We start from the raw sequence: 21,306 nt of genomic DNA, 5'->3' as shown, positions 1-21,306 counted from the left end.
GCCCGAAATGGCAACCCACTCCAGTATTCTTGCCTGGAGAATTTCTTGGACAGAGGAGCCTAGCGGACTACAGTCCGTGGGGTCGCAAAGAGTCAGACAGGACTGAGCGACTAACACACACGGAAGCACTGTAGAAATACTAACTTATTTAGTTCTCACAAACAATTCTAAGAGGTTGATGCGATGATCTTCACCTAACAGATAGGGAAACTGAAGCACAGAGAGTAAAAGTAATTTCCCCAGTGTTACAGATTTATTGAGTGGTGAAACCTGAGTTTGAAGCAAATTTGACATCGGAGTCCTCCAGAGCCCATCCAGAGCCTAGGCTTGGAGGACAGATCTGGGCTCAACTCATTGCAAGAACCCAAATCTGTACTGTGGCCTAGAAATCTGGGTTCTGTGAGAGGGTAGGCAGTGAAAAATCTGGCTTAAAACTCAACATTCAAAGAAACGAAGATGATGGCATCTAGTCCGATCACTTCATGGCAAACGGGGAAAGAATGGAAACAGTGACATGTTTTATTTTCTTGGGCTCCAAAATCACTGTGGATGGTGACTGTAGCCATGAAATTAAAAGACTCTTGCCCCTTGGAAGAAAAGCTGTGACAAACCTAGACAGCATGTTAAAAAGCAGAGACATTACTTTGCTGACAAAGGTCCGTATAGTCAAAGCTATGATTTTTCAATAGTCATGTACGGATGAGAGTTGGACCATAAAGAAAGCTGAGTGACGAAGAATTGATGCTTTTGAACTGTGGTGTTGGAGAAGACTCTTGAGAGTCCCTTGGACTGCAAGATCAAACCAGTCAATCTTAAAGGAAATCAACCTTGAATATTCATTGGAAGGACTGAGGCCAAAGCTGAACTGCCAGTCCTTTGGCCACCTGCTGGGAAGAACTGACTCATTAGAAAATACCCTGATTCTGGGAAAGATTGAAAGCAAGAGGAGACAGGGACAACAGAGGATGAGATGGTTGGATGGCATCACTGACATCCAGCTTGCTCAAGCTCTGTGAGATGGTGAAGAACAGGAAAGCCTGGCATGCTGCAGTCCATGGATTCGCAAAGAGTCGGACACGACTGAGCGACTGAACAACCACAAGGCAGTGGGCTCAGCCTATGGAAGGTATATGGATTCATTGTTTTACTGTGGAAGCTCAAATACTACAAGTCATGTAAATCTGAACCTCAGCTTTCTTACCTGTAAAATGGGAGGATAACAACCCCAGAGAACCGTTATGAGGATTATATAAGATGATTTTTAAAAGGTGGTGAGGGCAATAATTTATGGAACCTTGCCTAGGCTGACATCCTACGCACTTGCACGTAGGAGTTCTGATTATCATTATAGAGACGGAAATTAGGTCGTGAGGAGATACGACTTTATCAAAGCTTTCAGGGACCTAGAGGAAAAGCCAAGACCCAAACTCAGTTACCCAGTTCCCAGTCCTCAACTCTACCCACCAGGCCAGGCTTCTTTGTCCTTGTAGCATCTTGGTTGTGAGCTCCTTTTGGAACCTGAGAATTCACAGAACAAGTCCCATTCAAAGACTGAGTCCAGAGTGTGTCCAAAGCCTGAGTCCAGCTCCTCCTTGGCTATCAGGTAACTCTCTATGAAGATACAGTTAATTCAGTGCAGCCTGTTCCCTCTGTTCCTCTTGTGCTCTCTGGTGGAAGTCAGGATACCATGTGGACATGGGTAACTTTACAGAATCCTATGGAAGAGAGGCTACCCATGTCCTGGGGAAAACTCTTAATTCCTGGACTTGCCACAAGGGCTCTTCTGGCCCAGCCACACCAACTGCTGGGCAAGGGACTCAGGGGAGAGGTCTCTGTGGTTCACTCAGCCCCAACTCCCCAGGGCTCTAGCCCCGCCTCACCCATTGTTAGTTACCAAATTCTACCCCTTTATTCTTCTTCTCCTTCTTTTAAATATTTATTTACTTGACTACACTAGGTATTAGTTGTGGCATTGCAAGATCTAGTTCCCTGACCAGGGATTGAACCCGGGGCTCCCTGCTTTGGGAGCAAGGAGTCTTAGCCACTGGACCACCAGGGAAGTCCCTGCCCTTTTCTTCTTGAAGCCTCTCTGCAATGGGGGTGAGCTATCGTCTCTCCCTTCTCTGGTTCCTGTTGCCTTTGCTTGGCTGCACCACTAAATAGAAAGGGTGGGATTCAAGTAATTCTGAATTTAAAGCCCAGCGCTACCACCCTTGGGCTGTGGCACCATTGGGCAAATCATTTCACATCCCTGAGCAACTGCAAAAAGGGAGAGCCCAGCCAGGGAATGCTTTCTGAGAATTGATGCCTGGACTAAGATGGGAGAGTGGGCTGAGGGGTAGCTTAGAGGACTAAGCATTGAGAGCCTTCCAGGTAAACCAAGGGCTGGAGGAGAAGAACTTGAGGTTCATAAAAGAAACAGAAAATAGTCCAGTAATGGCTGGAGCAAGGCTATGGACAATTCAAAGAATTGAGGAGGGGACCATTTTGTTTATTTGGTTGGGTGCAGGAGCGTAATGTCCTATACAGGATCAGATTTGCATTTCTGGAAAGCTGTTTGGCTGCAAGGTGGAGAAAGGGTGTGCAGGGGTGGGAAGGACGTAGGGAGGTCAGTTCTGAAGACAATGCAGTGATCCAAGGAAGGGGGATTGGAGAGGGGACTAGGGTGTTGCCCGGAAAATGGCAAGAGGCAGATGTAAATGACATGTATTTAGAACACAAATCAGGTCTGTAAGAATTGGGTTGGCAGGGTGAGCGGCAAGGAGAGATCCGAGTTTCTGGCTGTATTTGCCTCGATGGGTGTGTTATTCCTGGTGATGGAGGTTTGGAAGCCAAAGGGAACGGGAAGGGATTCTGCATTTGGTTTTAAATGTCTCCAGTTTAGGTGTCTTGGAGGAACCGCCAGGCTGTTGGATTATTTTACCGGGCATTATACGACCCCGTCTGGCACCCCAAGGGCTGTGAGCAAGGAACAGGAACAGGTACGGCTTTTGTCAGCTCTGCTGCGCGGGGAGAGAGACGCGTGGTGAGGTGACGTTTCCCCATCCCCCTCTATTCGCGAAGCTCCAGATTCTGACCGTCTGGCAGCCATCGCCACCCGGCCCCCAGCCCCTCGCCTGGGGCTGGGGGCTCGTGACGTCTACACTCTCCCCCCTTCCCGGTTTCCGACGGTCGATGGAAAAACGGAAACGGCGCGCTGAACGGAGCGCCGCCCGAAATAGCATCTGGTGCCTGTCGGTCAGCGCACTGTCCGAGTGTCCGGGAGCGAGTGACGCTACCCGCGGCCCCGCCAGGAAATGCCACCCCTCCTCCGCCCGCCCCGAGCAGGGGCCTCGCGCGGGCGGGCAGGAAACCCGGAGCTCCTGGGCTGGGGATGTCGAGGTGGAGGGGACGTAAGGACCCAGACTTCTGCGTCTGGAGTCTGGTCCTGAGAAAAGGCCTGGAGTGAACAGCGAGCCCGGCCTTGGGCCTCAGGGCGTCGTCGTCGCCACTCTCTGACCTGTCCCCCACCCCCACCAAAGGCCGGGTTCCCCAAACTTGAGGCTTTAAATTTTTTGGAAGTGTTTCTGCCTACCCCTGTCTCTGGGTACAAGAGGCAGTCTCTGAGCTTTCTCCCCAGAGCTCGTTCCTTGGAGGGATGTGGTGTGTGTGTGTGCACTGTGGTGAGCAGCCAGTTTATTTTCAACACATGCACATGGGGTACTGTGTGTCAGGTGCCGGCCTTAGCACTTCAGAACTATTAATTCAGTTGATCCTTAAAACAGCCCAGTGAGGTAGGGCCTACCAGGACCTCCATTATTGTAGGTAGCCAACTGAGGCCCAGAGAGGTTTGAGCAACTTGCAGAAAACACCCATCTGCCAAGTGGTGGAGCCAGATTTCACACTTAGGACCATCTGCCTTCAGGCTCTGCTGCTTCCAAGGGCAGCAGAGCAAGTTCAAGAGTAAGGCAGTCTTGAGTTCCTGCCCTGCTCCCTCACTGGTCAGCTGTATGTTTCCAGGTAAATTACCTACTCTCTGAGTTTCACTTTTTCACTTCTTCTGTGGAATGGAGATGATAATTGTCTATACATCATCATACTGTTCTTCAATTCAGTTCAGTTCAGTTGGTCAGTCGTGACCCCATGGACTGCAGCACTCCAGGCCTCCCTGTCCATCACCAACTCCCGGAGTTTACCCAAACTCATGTCCATTGAGTCGGTGATGACATCCAACCATCTCATCCTCTGTCGTCCTCTTCTCCTGCCTTAAATCTTTCCCAGCATCAGGGTCTTTTCCAATGAGTCAGTTCTTCACACTGTTCTTAGGGGTTTACTTTTAACAGTGAAAAATCCAATTTGAGATGTCACTGTTTTCCTCTTTCACTTCCATATGACTATTGTCTCTATTTTGGTCCCCACTCCTTGCCTTGGAAGAACCCTGGCCTCTGCCCCCCAGTAAGCACATCTGAGCCCAGAATTCCAAGCTTGAGATGTGGGGAGAGTCATCTCTGTGCTTCCAAACCCAGTGCTGCCATCAGAATGCAAATGGAAAAGACCTCACTCATTCATTCAGTAGTTCTCAAAGTGGACCATCACCACAACCTGGGAACTTGTTAGAAGAGCAAATTCTCAGGCCTACCCTCATGCCTACTAAAGCAGAAACTCTGAGAGTGAGGCCCAGAAATCCGTGTTCTAACAGAATGTCCAGGGGATTTCTGATGAGCACCAAAATGTGAGGACCCTTGCTCTGGTTTATAAGCTTCATCTATCTCAAAGGCCGATGTGAAAGAACTGAATGTATCAAGAGAGCACTGTGTTTCCTGATGTTTTGAAGCCATTTCCCTTTCCCTGAACCCATGCTTCTTATGGGAGCATCCAGAAGACCAGAAGTGCTCCCCAAAATTATAGAGCCAGTAGTGCCTGAGTGGTGTCTGTCCTCATGAGGAGAGAATCCCACAGAGCTTTGTTAAGTGGTTTTGCTCCCAGAACTGTCAGAAAAGGACAGAACAAGTGTGTGGCCACCAGCTCTCTGACCAGCAAACAGTTGTTCTTGGTCACCCAGACAGGGCCCCAGCCTTCGTGTAACATAAATACTTATGGGTGGGACCCTTGGACAGATGAGAAGGACTTTAGGTGTTGAGCACCTGCTGTGTGTGCCTGTACAGCTCCTTGCTTCTGCTTCCCTTCTATTACTTCATCCTCCACAATAACCCTGGTGGGCCGCTAGCGTGACCCAACTTTAGAGATGGGAAAAACAGGCTCATCTTATCCAAGATGATTCAGCTAGGCATTTCAGCTTGGGTCCCATGTCAGCTTGGACCCAACATCCTTTCCATTCCTGCTGACTATAAGGAAATATTTGCTACATTGGGAGAACTACTTCAAAATCTTGTGATATGTCCTAGTTTAAATCCTTTGTGACACTAAAGAAGATAAACAAATAGCCAAAAATGTCATGGAAAGACGCTCAGGGCCAGCATATGAGGCACTGGTACATATCCGGGGACACAAGAGAAACTAAATTGATGGTGTTTAGGAAGTGGCAGACACATCTGCCAGGAAGTAGGGTCATTTCCTCTGACCCTCAGTTTCTCCATCTGTAATGGGAATGTAATGGGGTGAGGAAACCACAGAATTCCTCTCTCCATTTATCTCATCATTTCTGTCACTCTGCCTCTCATCCCTGCCACCTCTGTCTCAAGCTTGTTCTCTCTCTGTCCCTGTATCTCTCCCTGGGGCTGCTCTTTTTTTTTTCTGCCCCGATCCTTACTCCCCTATCACTTCATGGCACATAGACGGGGAAACAGTGGAAACGGTGGCTGACTTTATTTTTCTGGGCTCCAAAATCACTGCAGATGGTGACTGCAGCCATGAAATTAAAAGATGCTTACTCATTGGAAGGAAAGTTATGACCAACCTAGACAGCATATTAAAAAGCAGAGACATTACTTTGTCAATAAAGGTCCATGTAGTCAAGACTATGGTTTTTCCAGTGGTCATGTATGGATGTGAGAGTTGGACTGTAAAGAAAGCTGAGCACCGAAGAATTGATGCTTTCGAACTGTGGTGTTGGAGAAGACTCTTGAGAGTCCCTTGGACTGAAAGGAGATCCAACCAGTCCATCTTAAAGGAGATCAGTCCCGGGTGTTCATTGGAAGGACTGATGTTGAAGCTGAAACTCCCATATTTTGGCCACCTGACGCAAAGAGCTGACTCATCTGAAAAGACCGTGATGCTGGGAAAGATTGAGGGCAGGAGGAGAAGGGGACGACAGAGGATGAGATGGTTGGATGGCATCACCAACTCAATGGACATGGGTTTGGGTGGACTCCGGGAGTTGGTGATGGACAGGGAGGCCTGGCGTGCTGTGGTTCATGCGGTCACAAAGAGTCGAACACAACTGAGCAGCTTAACTGAACTGATCCTTACTCTCTGTCTCTGTGCTTCTCATCTTTGCCTCCTTCCTCTTTTTCAGTCTCTGCTCCAGCTCCCGATGAGAACTCCAGTTTCCCACAGGTACCTATACGAGCAGAGCATCCTGGGTCCCTTGTCATGTTTCTAACAAGTCAGCCCTGACAGTTATAAGCAGGTCTGTGAGCTCTCCAGGGCCAGGGTGATGGGGTGATGGAAAGGAGGATAGAAAGTGAAGGGGAAAGTTTGTAAACCCACCATTTAAAGACACACATGGTCCTACTAGACTCTGTCACCAGCTCCTGAGTCACCAGGAAACACCATGGCAGGAGCCCTCTGTCCACATGGGCTGGGTCCTGTATGTCAGCTCAGAATGCCTCCCACACACAGGACAGAGCCTGATGGTGTGGTTAATTATGTGACTGATTGTTAGACCACCCTAAGCTAGACTTACTCCTCTGCTCCTCAGTAGGTGTTACTATGAAAGTTACATTACTTTTCTGTAACTCAGTTTCCTCATGTCTAAAGTGGAGGCAAAAATAACACATGATTCACAGGATTGTTGGAAAAATTATGAGATGTATATAAAAAGCTTTGCAAAGAGCTTACCACCATTTAATAAATAGAAGCTATTATTTTTTATGAGGAGTCTCTAGTCCACATCAGCTCTGTATTCATGCCTAGAGATCTTAAGATAGAGGCAAAGAATTACAGTGCAGTTTAATCGGTGCACTACTAGGGTGGGGTGTGCAAAGTGTGCTGGGAGCAGACTGTGTGTGTGTGTTGATTCAGCCTGGAAGGATCAGACTGCACATCTAGTTTGTGCCAAGCAATGTCTTAGGTATACTAATACTTTGACCACCTGTTGTAAAGAACTGACTCATTGGAAAAGACCCTGATGCTGGGAAAGTTTGAAGGCAGGAGGAGAAGGGGACGACAGACGATGAGATAGTTGGATGGTATCATCGATTAGATGGACAGGAGTTTGAGCAAGCTGCAGGAGTTGGTGATGGACAGGGAAGCCTGGTGTGCTACAGTCCATGGGGTCGCAAAGAGTCAGACACGACTGAGCAACTAAACTGAATGTCTTCGGTGTCTGGGTGACAAAAAGACATGCTCCCCTTTCTTGGACAGCAAGTCCCTGTACTAGGTTAAGAAACCTGGGTTCTTTCTCATTCTGTTATTAAAAGCTATGGTGGCGGAGCAAGTACCTTCCTTGTCTGGAACTCAGTTTTCTCATCTGCACAGTGGGCATAGCCTCTGCTCGTTTGTCCATCTTAAGTGAACACTTGTGGAGCAGTAGTCCTGGGTCCTGTGCTGGCTGCCAGGGATGGGAGAGGAGGCATACCCCACCTGGGCTACCCTCAAGGAGCCAAGGCTCACTCTTCAGAGAATGGAGAGGCATTGAATGAAATCACACCCATGACCGAGGGCCTTTGGTGGCATACAGCTGGGTGCTTTGCTTCTCCTGGATTTGTGCCTCCGCTGTCTTCTTTTCCCGGGACTGGGCCCTGGGGCCCTGCTGCACGGAGTGGCAGGGGGAGAGGAGACGTGGGTAAATTTACTTGGTGGGTAAAAACACCAAGTAAATTTCCCCGAGGGAGACAGGGAGAGCCAGGGACCCTGGTTGGCCTGGGATTTCCAGCAGACCAGGGGTTCCTGCCTCAGCTCTTTCTCCTATGGTCCTTAAACATCCCTTCATTGTGGTTCTGACCACACATGTCTGGGTTTCTGTGTTTCCTACTGAGGCCCCCAAAGACAGGGACCTTGTCTGGCTTGTCCACGTCCCAGCTTATCATGGAGACAGAGCAGGAGGCACACAAATGTATGCTGAAGAAACAAGAGCAACAGAAATGGAGCTGGAGGAAGAAATTGAGGGAGGGGGCGATGAGCTTAGAGCAGGGAGAACTGACCAGTCCTCCTGGTTCTAGAAACCAATGCCAGAAAACGTGCAAGTGAGTCCTATACGGCCCTTGTAGGAGAGAGAAATTGTTCCGTGATTACGCAAGCTGTGGCTCGCAGCCCCTTCCTGGGTGGCCCAGGGAATGCTGGCCTTGATGGGGGTGGGGTGCTGGACTCTCCCTGGCTCCAAGGTACTGTCCATGCTGGGGAAGGGGAGGGGAGGGAAGAGTCACAGCACACCCAACCCCTGGGGTGATTCTGGGGGTTTGGAGCAAGCCACTTATCGGGAGTGACTCAGCTGTGGTCCATGGACCTGATCCCCTCCCAGCCAGCATCCATCAGCTAGTATCACCATATCAAGGTAGGAACTAGAGCTTTAGGGAAAGGAAACACAGGCTTCCTTCAATCAACCCTCTGCTCTTAGGGAGAAGGAGGAGAAAAAGGAGAGAAGGCAACATGTGCTCTGAAGCCAGACAGGCCCAAGTTTAAACCCTGGCTTCACCTGTGTGCCCTCAGCCACAGCACTTTAGCACCAAGTCTAGTCCCACATAATGCTTGCGTGAAGAGCGATTGTCAGGCTTCGAATCCTGGTTCTTCACATTGGCCGTGTGACCTCGGGGGAAATTTCTTAACCTCCCTGTTCTTATTTCCCACTCCCTAAAATGGGGGATACTAGGAGTATCTACCTCACACTGTTGTTGTTGTGAGGAAGAAGTAAGCTAACAATGTAAAAGGGCTTAGAACACAGCAGATGTAGTCAGTAAATGTTAACTATTGTTCTTCAGTCTCTGAGTCATTATGGTGATTAGATGAGAAAACAAATATAATTGTGCTTTCGTCTGTGACCTGAAGGATCGGCCAGGCAGCAGGCGAACTGTACTGACTCTGCAACAAGCAGTCTCTGATTTTCAGAAGGATCTCTAAGGATAATCCTGTCATCCTTTCCCCCTTCCCACAGCCCTGAAGCAGGATCTTGTCACTCGGGGCAGTCTTTTCCTCTGCTTTGATCCCACTTTTCTGTGATCCCGAGAACCTCTGTGAGTGTTTGTGTGTGAAGCTGCGGCCTTGGCCGCTGTTACCTTGCAGGGCTGGGTGAGGCCTGATGAGACTCTGAGTAGGACGAAGATAAATGTTTGATGAGTGTGATGCGGCACGCGCAGAGGCATGTTTACCATGGCGGGGTCTGCCAGAACTTTCTCTTTTTTTCCTTTTGTTTCCAGTAGTCCAGCACAAGGCCCCAGACAGAGCGGGGACATTCAGCAGACCTGGATAAGGCTAGCATACGTGGTCCTGGCCCTTAAGAACCTCCCAGCCCTGGGTACTCACAACCAGCGTTCAAGCTGGCTGTCATCATTTGCAAGAGGACAAAAGGAAGACTAGAGAAAGGGGAATGGGAAGTCAAAAGGGGGAAAAAAACTCACTTTCCTGCAGGGTGGGGAGGAGTTGTGGGGCAGGGGTGCCTCTAAGCTGCGTTTTATGAGTTCATAGGGCTTTAAGCTCCTGGAGGGTGTAGCGGCAAAGGGAGCAGTTGGAGTGTGTGTGTTTGTGCACGTGCCCATGTGCACACATAGCCTTTTCCTTCCTTTATGGTATAAAGGGTAATGGGGCGGGGGAGGGGAAGCTAGGTTTGATTGTCTGGCACCTGATTTACTGACTCAAATACCACAGCATATGATGTGAACTCAGGCCGGAGTCCCGTGTTCCAGCCCAAGCACTGTGCTTCCTAAGCTGTGTGAACTCGAGCGAGTCCCTTTTCTTGGAGCCCCTGTGTCCTCATTTGTACAGTGAGGACCAAGTGATTTCTGAGGGCCCCAGCAGCTCTGAAAACCTGACATTGCCGTTTCCATTGTGTTTTTAATTAGTTCCTCCTGTCCTCCTGGTCCCAGACCTCCCGTGAAGAGGCAGGACACAGGGCTCTTCCCCAAATCCATCCTTTTCCTGGAGCTCAGCCTCTTACCAGGAGGTGGGAAAGCAGGATTTCCTGTGAGGATGTTTTTTGTGATCCAAACAGTTCCGGTTTGGGGAGCAGAGAGGAGACAGGGAACATCTCCCAGGCTTCCAAACCCTTAAACCCCTTTCCCTGGGTTTGATGTTTTCACACTGGAATTTGAGCTCCTTAAAGGCAAGGAATGTGTTAATTCAGAACTGGAGGAAGACACATCAGTACCTCTTCAAACAGATATTATTACTCAACATTTTGTTGGTGAAAACAGGATTCTTTTTCTTTTTAAATTGTTAAATAGTAGGTATTATTAATAGTAAGGAAATCTTTTCCTCATCGACGATTGTAGAAACCCTTTGAAATACTTCAAGGCCTGGTTCTAACACTCTGTCTTTCCCTCCTTTCCCTCCTCTAGACTTCTATTTCTTTTTCTGCATCAACGCTTATAATCACAGCATGTTAGAGAAACACAGCTAACCCCTTCACCTCAATAATTCTCGGAAACTAAAGCCTAGTGATGTGAGGTGACTTGCCCATGTCATGGAATTTGGAGCAGAGGGACAAGAGGAACCCAATTGTTGCTGACTTCTAATTCAGTGTTCTTTTTACACGTATATTTTTTTCCTTTCCTATCTTTGGTTTCCTGCCTCAGCCCCCTCTTCCAATGCCATACCTATTCAGATCTCCATGCTTTCCAACAAGCTGTTCCCTCTTTCAGAAACAGCACATCTTCCCCTACTCTTCCATATTGCTCCTGCAAGATTCTGGAAAAACCTGGAGCATTCTCAAGATAACCATCCCCCCAGCTTCTCTTAATAAATCCTCACACATCATATAGTTTTATTATAAACTCTATGTCTCTGTATGGCTAATGGTTGCATGTGTCTCCCCATTAGATCAAGATCTTACAGGACAAGCTGTCTTGTTCATCACATTAGACTTGGCATCCAGCTCAGAGCCCAGCAGAATCAACATTAAACACCTGCTGAATGATGAAGGGTAAAAGAAGTGCAGGTGAGGAGAGGAAGAACAGATGGAAAGGCTGATGCTGGACTGGATACTATGGAAGGACCAGGTTAACTCTCAAGGTGTGATCTTGGCCCAGTTATACCTCATTTGTGTTTTGTCTCATCATGTGTACAAAGAGGTAAATGATGTCAGCCACACATACTCCCGTTGGGTTTTGGTTGTGAGGATTATATGAGGAAATGTGTGGGAAAGCACTTTGAAGAGTGTGAAGCAGTCTGCAAACCTAAGACATTACCATTAAATTTATTTTGCGAGCATAAAGGTCTCTCGGTTAAACTAGGTTATGCTCACAAGAGTAACGTCTAGAAAACAAGGGCACAGAAAAGTCTTGCTCCTCTAACTTCCTGGGGCCCTGATAGTAGTACCATGATGTAAAATCATCGAACTCCTTATAACATTAACAGTGCTGGGGTTGCCTACTTCAGGACTTTGTCTATAAAAGTAGTGGTTTCTGGTCTTGGCCAAAGGGCAGGGGGACTTTTGGGGGCGGGGGGTGGGAAAATAAGGCCAGTAGCTTGGAGGTCAGCACATATCTGAAATAGCACTGGCTGTAGTATTCAAAAGCATTCATTCAAGATCTGGGTCTCGTAGGAAGCTCTTCCTGCAGTCCTCAGGCCTCAGATAAGTTGCATTTCTCAGTGGCTTAATAGGAGTTTGAGCTTGAATCTGATTACAGTTTACTTGTGTAATTTACTTCCCTAAGGTCAGTCCCTCAAGTATTGAGGGTTACCAGCTGGGGTCAGCCAGAAGGCTTAAATGCACTAAGGTGTGAAGTGCTCTGCACAGTGCCCTGTGAGCACGTGGTTAAGTCTTAAAAGATGGAAGCTATCGCGATCGCTCCACTGTGTCTCCTCAGTCTGGGTCACTGGTTATGGCATTTCATCATACGCTGTCTCATACTGTTGTGCCACTGTTTCCAGTGTGTATCTATTTTCTCTGAAGCCTTTACAGCTGGCAAAGGCAAGGCTTATGTCTCATATGTCTACATCCACTTCTGTGGAGCTTATTTAGCACGGGCAGGGCAGGTAGAGGACAAGAGAGCATGAAGCGTAGAGGGGGCTCAGAGATTGAGTGAAGGGACATTGGATGAAGAGGGGTGGAGGTGCCAGTCGGCTAGGACCTAGACTAATAGGTTCCTTTCCCAGGTAATAGAAACTCCATTGTTTCCTTATTCCATTTGACGTAACACCCATATATCTATACACAGTGTTGTGTGGGACTGAATCAAAGAAATTCAGACAAATGTCACTTGAGAGGCAATCATCTCGTCCTTAATCCAATTTTTCCAGTACTAATACTTCTTCCAAAGATGCCAAAAAGCTATCATAGATACTAATTTGTCAAATAGCTTGCGAAGTGAAACATCTTCTTAGAGAACTTCTAGAGAGGCTTCAGTAATGGTCCCTTTTCTCTAGATGTGTTTTTAGTTTTTATTGTTGTTTAGGCGCTAAGTCATGTCCAACTCTTTTTGCAGCCCATGGACTGTAGCCCACCAGACTCCTCTATCCATGGGATTTCCCAGTCAAGAATACTGGAGTGGGTTGCCATTTCCTTCTCCAGGGGATCTTCCCAACCCAGGGATAGAAGTCACATCTCCTGCATTGGTAAGCAATTCTTTACCACTGAGCTACCTGGGAAGCCCATTTAGTTAGTATTTTGAATTAATCTTCAGTCTAAATTCAATCTCCAAAACTGCTAAAGTGTCTTATCAGAAATCCTAAATTAAATGTGGTAACAGAAGTGATAGAATTAGATTTTGCCTAAAAAGTCTCAGCTTCAGGACTTCCCTGCTGGTGCAGTGGTTAGGAATCCACTTGCCAATGCAGGGACACAGATTTGATCCCTGGTCCAGAAAGATTCTACATGCCGTGGAGCAACTAAACCCACGTGCCACAACTACGGAGCCTGAGCTCTAGAGCCCGTGAGCTGCAACTACTGAAGCCGGCCTGGAAGCCAACAGCCTGTGCTGCAAAACAAGAGGCACCACCTCAACGAGAAGCTCGAGCACCACAATGAAGAGTAGACCCCGCTCACTGCGACTAGAGAAAGCCCACACAAAGCAGTGAAACCTGGTTCAGCCAAAAATAAATTATTTTAAAAATAAAGTCTCAGCTTCAGTTTTCATTGTTCGGATAGTTTCTTGTTTCATGTGACAATTACAGGATTCCCAGTGATAATGGTAGAGTTAATGAGGCTGTCATAAATTAGCATTCTCTCAGATTTTAAAAAATAATATGCAATATAAATTGTACTTACACTCACTTCTTAGGTGAAACACTGATGGCTAAAATGAAACAATGCACTTGAAGTGGTGATCACAATTCCATTACTTAAAATTTTACTCTAGTGAAACCTATAAGTGGATTTTGAAAATATTTATTAAAATAACCGAAGTCCCAAATGATGACCAATGGGGACAAAACACTGAGAATCACGTGACATTTCTACATCTGAATTTTAACCTCAAAGAGCAATGCAACAGGAAAATGTGCACTAACTGGTCCCTGGCTCCTGTTGAGAGCAGCAGACAGCTGTCATGCTACCACACTTCTGCTGGCTAGCTAAACTGGCTCATCAGATTATCATCTCAGAGGGCCCAAGCTGGGTATTTAGAGACCGAAAGTCCGTTTCTTTGCAGTTAACATCTCAAATTTTTATACAAGGCTATGATGTCTTAATTTAACTTTAGCAGAAGAATTTTCTCACTCAAGTGAATGAGGACATTTTTCATTTATATTCAGAAATAATTTAAAATTTATTTTGAAAGAAGGTGGGGGAAGGAAGCAACTATTGATGTACTCAAAAAGTTGGATGGATCTCAAGGACATTATGCTAAGTGAAAACCACCTTCAAGAAATTACATACTCTGATTCCATTTTTATTAGCATTCTCCAAATGACACAGCTCCGGTGATGGAGAACAGATCATTGGTTGTCAGGAGTTAGAGTTGGAGGCAGGCTGTATTTTAAGGGTAGAACTAAGGAATTTCTTTGTGATGATGGGATGGTTCTATATGTTGATTGTGGTGGTGGTTATGTAAATCTATGTGATAAAATTTCATAGTTATACACCAAAATGTAAATAAATGAGTGCAACAACTTGTGAAACCTGAAAGGTCTGTGGTTTAGTTACTGATATTGCACCAAATGTCAATTTCTTGGTTTTGATCATTTACTATGGTTGTGTAAGATAGCATTATTGGGCGTTGCTAGATGAAGGATACACCTGAATTCTGTGTATCATGTTTGGAATTTTAGGGGAGTCTACAAAGTTTTTGGTTTTTTTTTTAAGTGGACAAGGATATGCTATAACGGAGGACGAAGGAAAGCAGTCAATCTAGACATTTTTATTAAGTTCCATTAAAAAAATAGTAAAACATTTGAAAAACTCACAAAGTTTATAAAACACACTCATACTCATAATTTTCTTATTCTGTGACAGCTAGTGCTACATGTTGAAATGTTACATTAACATCAACCCACAAGAGTGCAAAAGTTTACTTCCACAGTATTTAACAAATGTGCATCTGAAGAGAATATATATATATACACCTTGTATAAAAGATTGCAAGTTATTTAAAAAAAACAAAACTTTTCCCCCCTTAAATTCAATAAGGGTTGTTTAGCTAATTTAGTCAGGGTCATGATAACTTTATGTTCTTTTAGGTGGTACTGGGTAGATGCAAAATGCTAGGAAAACACTTTTCAAAATGTACAGTATAAAAGGGCAACTCCGATTCATAGCTGGATAGCATCTGCTTATCTAAATTTCTTGAAATAACTGATCTCAGGATTTTTTTTTAAAGATCCAGTGATGCTTAACAACTCTATCTGAACAAAGAACACTTAGGCCTCCTACCAGTTAGCCATCTCAGTCAGGCCACTTGTTCAGCTCTTTGCCATAAGCTGCTATCAACAGAGTGATCCCTAGAGTGATTAGGAATTCCAAAACTGTCAAAAGGCTCTGACTTCCGTAAGTATCTTCAGATGTCCCATCCTCTTATCAGGAGGGTGGGGAGTTAAAAGTTTAAAATAATTTTGGCAACTGCCTAAGACGCTTTACATCTAAGAAGGTGCCTACTGAATTCATACTATTCATTTGCTTTAAGGTTTCAGAAGGTTTCAAACTTTCAGGAAAAATTGGAGTGTCCCTTACATTTTCTTTCTCAGGATGCTGGGTAAATTCTGCTTTTCCAATTCGGAGATTCATTGCAGGGCTTGGTTTAAGGTTCTTTAATAAGAAAGTGGGGTTTTCATTCAACTGCTGTGTTGCTTTTGGCTGAACAGCTTCATTTGTGATGTTTCTCAATACTGGCGTACCTGTGTGGGTGCCCATGGAGTCACAGTTAGAGCAATCAGTTATCTCACCAGCATTCCTGGAAGGCTCTTTCTGACAATCAAGTTGTTCAGCTATGTATGTGAGGTTTTGACTCACTAAATGTTCACTCTTGCCATCTGTATTGTTTGGAGGCTCCTCTTCATCTTCACTATTGTCGCTGCTTTGTATGAGTCCGTATCTCTTCATGTATTTTTTGGTTGCAAATGACATGTTGTTTGGTGAAATTAAACTAAGCCCCACTGTGCTTCTGTCTGTATTAATATGTAGAAGGCTAAAAGGTGAATCACCATTATTTTGGCTTGATCGTGTGAGAGACAGTTGTGACAGCTGATTTTCATTTAAATATTTCAGAGCTATAGCATTTGCTTCCATGCTCAAGTCCACACCACTGGGGCTTAAGCCACTCATGCCAACATTAGCAAATGACATGTAGTTTAATCCAGAGATCACTGCTTCAGGGCTGATGCATGCCAACACACTGAAAGACAGAACAGGGCAGGCCATCATTTATCTTATTCCGAGTACTAAACAGTATTATTGTAAATATGTTTCACTTTATGAAAGTAACAAAAGGTCTTCAGCTTTAAGCTGGATGGTGCTTTTTTATCTGAGTGCTCGACATCTAAGTCTTGATGATACAGATACATTCAAGGGATAAATACAATAATCTAGAAGGTAATCTATGATTCAAAGACTAAAAGTGGAACACAAATTAATTTTCCTAAATTAACATGTTACGGTTTTAAGACCATATATAAGACCTTACAATGTAAAGCTTTTTAATATTGGTAAAGTAAAACAAAAATAAAATCAAACAGAAAACACAATTGACAATGTAACATTACAAGATTTGATGTAGCTCAGAATATTACATTTTCATAGAAGAGATTCCATTTGTAATGAATGAAAAATATTAACCAGTCTCTGGATATGAAGGTGTATGCACGCGTGCGTGCATGCGTGTATGTGTGTACACGCTAATTTTCTTTCGTTAGATATAATCCTCACTCTCTTTGGTTGGTGTTATTTTATTAACAGTAATTAACTGACTTGCCTTTTCCTTCATATCATTTATACTATAATAGCTGCTAGTTTTTTATTGGTGCCTTATGTGCCAGGCACTCTGCTAAACATTTAGTGCCTCATTTAGTCCTCTGGGAGGTTAATCATGTATTTCAACCTTATTCACCATTACAACAATTCACATTCCCCTTCCTCAACTTCTCTGTTTTCTCCTGGGCCCTTATGGCTATCTATATATTTAACTCACATTTTTTGTTTATTGTCTAGCTCCCTCATGAAACCCCATGAGGACAAGGGATTTCTGTTTCTCCTGCCATTGCAGCATCTGTGGTGCCTGGCACAAGGCAGGCATTCAATAAATATTTACTGAATGAGTAAATAGGTATTATTATTATCATCTTTATTTTACAGTTGAGAAAACTAAGCAATAGAGACTTTAACAAATTTCCCTAAGTTGAACAGTTAGTAACTGGCAAGCTGAGACCAGGTCTGCCTTATTCTCTTGGCCTCTATGACCACTGGTTCACTGTACTGTATTCAGCAACTTGTATTTTGCTATCAGAGTTTTTCTATTCCCTTGAGTCTTCTGTGCACTATTATATGTTATTATATACTATATTATTATCATACCCTAGTCAGTGAATACACTATGACTTTCCATAGCACCCAACGAAGCAGTTCGGCTGTTTTACATAAGTCAGAGACTGCCTGCATCTCTCCTTTTGTTGTTGTTTCGTTCCTCAGTCACGTCTGACTCTGTGACCCCAAGGACTGTGCCCCACCAGGCTCCTCTGTCCATGCATGGGATTTCCCAGGCAAGCACAATGGAGCGGATTGCCATTTCCTTCTCCAGGGGAATCTTCCTGACCCAGGGATTGAACCTGCATTTCCCACCTTGGAAGCATGGAGTATTAACCACTGGACAGCTAGGGAAGTCTGGAGACTGTCTTACTAAGATGGAAGAGGTACTACCAATCTATCTAGACATGTTCTTTTATGATACATTCATAGCATTAATATGAATATAAAGTCTTTTTTCTACTTTCTTTGCCCATTTCCTTTAAATTATAAGCTATTTGCAATATTAAATCAGATTTGTACATATTAAAAATATCTAAGTATAATATCTATAGATATCATTAATGTAAATACATGAAAAGGCAAATAAAAAGTTCTAATTCAGGCTTCCCTGCTGGCTCAGTGGTAAAGAACCTGCCTGCCAAGTCTGCAGGAGACACAGATTCAGTCCCTGGTCCAGGAAGACCCCACATGCCGTGGAGTAACTAAGTCTCTGTGCCGTAACTACTGAGCCTGGGAGCCGCGGTACTGAGCCCACGTGTCACAGCTGCTGAAGCCTGTGCGCCTACAGTCTGTGCTCCACAACAAAGGAAGCCACTGCAATAAGCCCGCACACCACACTAGAGAGCAGCCCCCGCCTGACACAGCTGAAGGAAAGCCTGAGCAGCAGGGAAGGCCCAGTGCCGCCAAAAATAAACACATCAAATTAAAACAAATTTCTAATTCAAAATGTTAATTATTGAGAGATTTCTCTGGTGGTCCAGCAGTTGGGCCTCCACACTTTCACTGTGGGGGGAATGGTTTGATCCGTGGTTGGGGAACTAGTCTCGCATGCTGCATGGCACGGCCAAAAAAAAAAAAAAGTTAAATACTGAGAAATAGTAGATCTAATTTGAATGAAATCTTTTTTAAAAAATCATTTTCAAACTCAAGTATAGTTAATTTACAATGTTGTGCTAGTTTCAGGTGTACAGCAAAGTGATTCAGTTTTTACATATTTATATTCTTTTTCAGATTCTTTTCTATTATAGGTTATCACAAGATACTGAATATAGTTCCCTGTGCTGTACAGTAGATCCTTGTTGTTTATCTGCTTTATATATAGTAATGTGTATACATCAATGCCAAACTCCTAAATTCCAATCTCCTTCCCCCATCCCCTTTGGTAATCATAAGTTTATTTCCTATGTCTGTGAGTCTGTTACACAAATAAGTTCCTTTCTCCTATTTTTTTAGATCCCACATATAAATGATACCATATGATGCCCGTCTTCCTCTGTCTGACCTTCCTTAATATGATAATCCCTTGGTCCATCCATGCTGCTACAAATGGCGGTATTTCACTCTTTTTTTAAAAAAACATTTATTTGGCTGTCAGGTTTTAGTTGCAGCCTGTGGGGTCTTCACTGTGTCACGCAGGACCTTTTGGGGTGACGCACAGACTTTATTTGCAGCATGAGAGCTCAGTAGTTGCGGCATAAGAGCTTAGTTGCCCCACGTGGAATGTGGGATCTTAGTTCCGCAATCAGGGATCGAACCTGTGCCCCCTGCATTGCAAGGCACATTCTTAACCATTGGACCGCCAGGGAAGTTTCTTCATTGCTTTTTTATGGCTGAGTAATAACAGATCTTCTTTTATAGAATGGTTAAAAGATCTATATAAATCCATGAAAACAATTGATATCAGTTTACAAGTTTCTTCAAGCTTCACTAACACAGCCAGCTAGTTTCAATTTGGGGGCTGGAGGAAACACCTTGACTTTGAAAACAAATCAATAATATGTGGAACCAACGCATAGAAATGCTAGGGTAATTAAGACGAAAAGCAAAAGTAAGACACTCCACTGATAAGTCCTAAAAGCCCTGATCACAGATATACTATATTAAGAATCTCAATAGATGTGCAGTTACAAAAGGATAAAGTCCATTTATGTTTGAGTATGAGAGTCACATGCCAACAATTAAGGGAATTATTCCAACTTACTTAAGGATGAAAACCAACCCTGACTTATTGTCCTATCTGAATCCCGATTAGTTATCTCCTACTTACCCTGTGTAGGGTATTCCACTAGAGAACACATATGGTTTCCAAGTAGAGAGCAAAGAAGTAACTACAGAGACTGCTTAAGATCTATTTTGAATTCAAAACGTCACTCCGGTTGGGAATATGCCCATAGAGGCTGCTGCTGGTCCTCCATCTTCCCTACAGTTTCTAGGTGGGTCTGGGACCCTCTTTTGTTTCCCTGCTTTTGGACCTTCTTAATCTGCAGTGTTCTGGATCTGGAAAGCGGAAAGGAAATCTTGCTTCCCCTGTCTCAGCTACTCTTGTGGCTGGAGGGTAATGCTCCTGGGGTCCAGAACTGGAACGTGAAGTAAGTTTTCACATAGGTACAATGACAAAGGCTAGCTGGTTTACGGAATCAGAAAAACAATGGGCATACAAGGATTCTAAGATTACTTTCCTGGAATACTAAACTACAAATTATACACGATTTCATAGGAAAAATCTATTGAACAACTGCCTTTTGAACTTTTCGCACATCAGCTATAGTACACCAATATGTGTTAAAAGATAACACAAGAAAAAAAAAAAAGAAAAGATAACACAAGGCCGTAAATGCTGACAATAAGTATTACAGAGGTATTAAGAGTAAAGCATTCATTGTAAACTTCAGTGATGACCCCAGTAGGTGGATTTCATTCCTTTGGCAATCCACGAAGGCCCACCAAGTGTGACAGAGGCCATGAGGATTCACAGATAGATAAAAACCTCACCATCTCGCTGGAAAGGCGATCACAAGAACAGGCTGTATAATCTATTAGAAACTAGGTATTCTGAGATACAAACCATCAATAATCTGGTGAGAGGTCCTGGATACATTGACAAAGAAGGTGACATCTGAGTTCCACTTTAGTTTTTATTTTTTTTTGAGTTCCACTTTAAAGGATAAGGAGGACTGTGGCAAGCAGTAAGATGAAAAAGAACATCCCAGGTGAAAGTAATAGCAAGGAATTTTGCAGATGCTAAAGGTGGGTAAACTGGAATGTGGTAGGAGATTACACTAAAAAACTAAGCTCAAGACAGACCGTGAAACAGGAATTAATTAGGCGGGTTTTAGACAGTCTTACACCTGGAGTCTCCTCTCAGCCCAAGACTATCGACAATAAAAATATATGACGTATGTGTTAGAGACATAGTTTCAGTGCAGTTTATTTTTAATCACAATAATATATAGAACCCACTTATAATCAATAAAATATAAATTAAAGATAATTTAACAATTATTGGTCTAAATTAGCACAAATCTTTAAAAATCATCAATTTTAATACAGGATAATTATAAAACAGTATGAAAATATGCTAGGTACCTCTCCTATCAGAGTATGTTATAATTGACTATTTACCTATGCATCTTCTCTACTGAACTTTAAGGTCTATGAGGGGAAAGACAGTTTTCCTAGGTTATCTTATATACTATGATATTTCTTATAGCTGGCTCACAGTACAAGCTATATATATATTTATATATATATATACACACACATATATATACACATATATATATATATTTACTGAAGTAAAATGAGTAAAATATAAAATATATTTACTAAAGTAAAATGAGTGAAAGTACTGCTGAACTGCTGCTGCTACTAAGTCGCTTCAGTCGTGTCCGACTCTGTGCGACCCCACAGACGGCAGCCCACCAGGCTCCCCCGTCCCTGGGATTCTCCAGGCAAGAACACTGGAGTGGGTTGCCATTTCCTTCTCCAATGCAGGAAAGTGAAAAGTGAAAGGGAAGTCGCTCAGTCGTGTCCAACTCTTAGCAACCCCATGGACTGCAGCCCACCAGGCTCCTCCATCCATGGGATTTTCCAGGCAAGAG

At 44.2% G+C, this 21,306-nt stretch overlaps 1 protein-coding gene across 2 annotated transcripts in view; it reads right to left on the bottom strand.

Annotated features, from left to right (window-relative positions):
- Window positions 1–14,593: 14,593 nt before the first annotated feature.
- STIL (STIL centriolar assembly protein) overlaps window positions 14,594–21,306 on the bottom strand; it is a 54,017-nt gene continuing 47,304 nt past the window's right edge. For both annotated transcript variants that reach the window (XM_070786584.1, XM_070786585.1), the window contains exon 17: window positions 14,594–16,079. In XM_070786584.1, coding sequence (XP_070642685.1) covers window positions 15,290–16,079 — 790 coding nt within the window. In that variant the 3' untranslated portion in view covers window positions 14,594–15,289. The remainder of the gene's footprint in view (window positions 16,080–21,306) is intronic.

This window comes from Bos indicus, chromosome 3 (assembly GCF_029378745.1).
Source record: "Bos indicus isolate NIAB-ARS_2022 breed Sahiwal x Tharparkar chromosome 3, NIAB-ARS_B.indTharparkar_mat_pri_1.0, whole genome shotgun sequence".
Classification (NCBI taxonomy): domain Eukaryota; kingdom Metazoa; phylum Chordata; class Mammalia; order Artiodactyla; family Bovidae; genus Bos; species Bos indicus.
The sequence above is the reverse complement of the archived record's forward strand: the minus strand, read 5'-3'. Positions and strand labels throughout refer to the sequence as shown.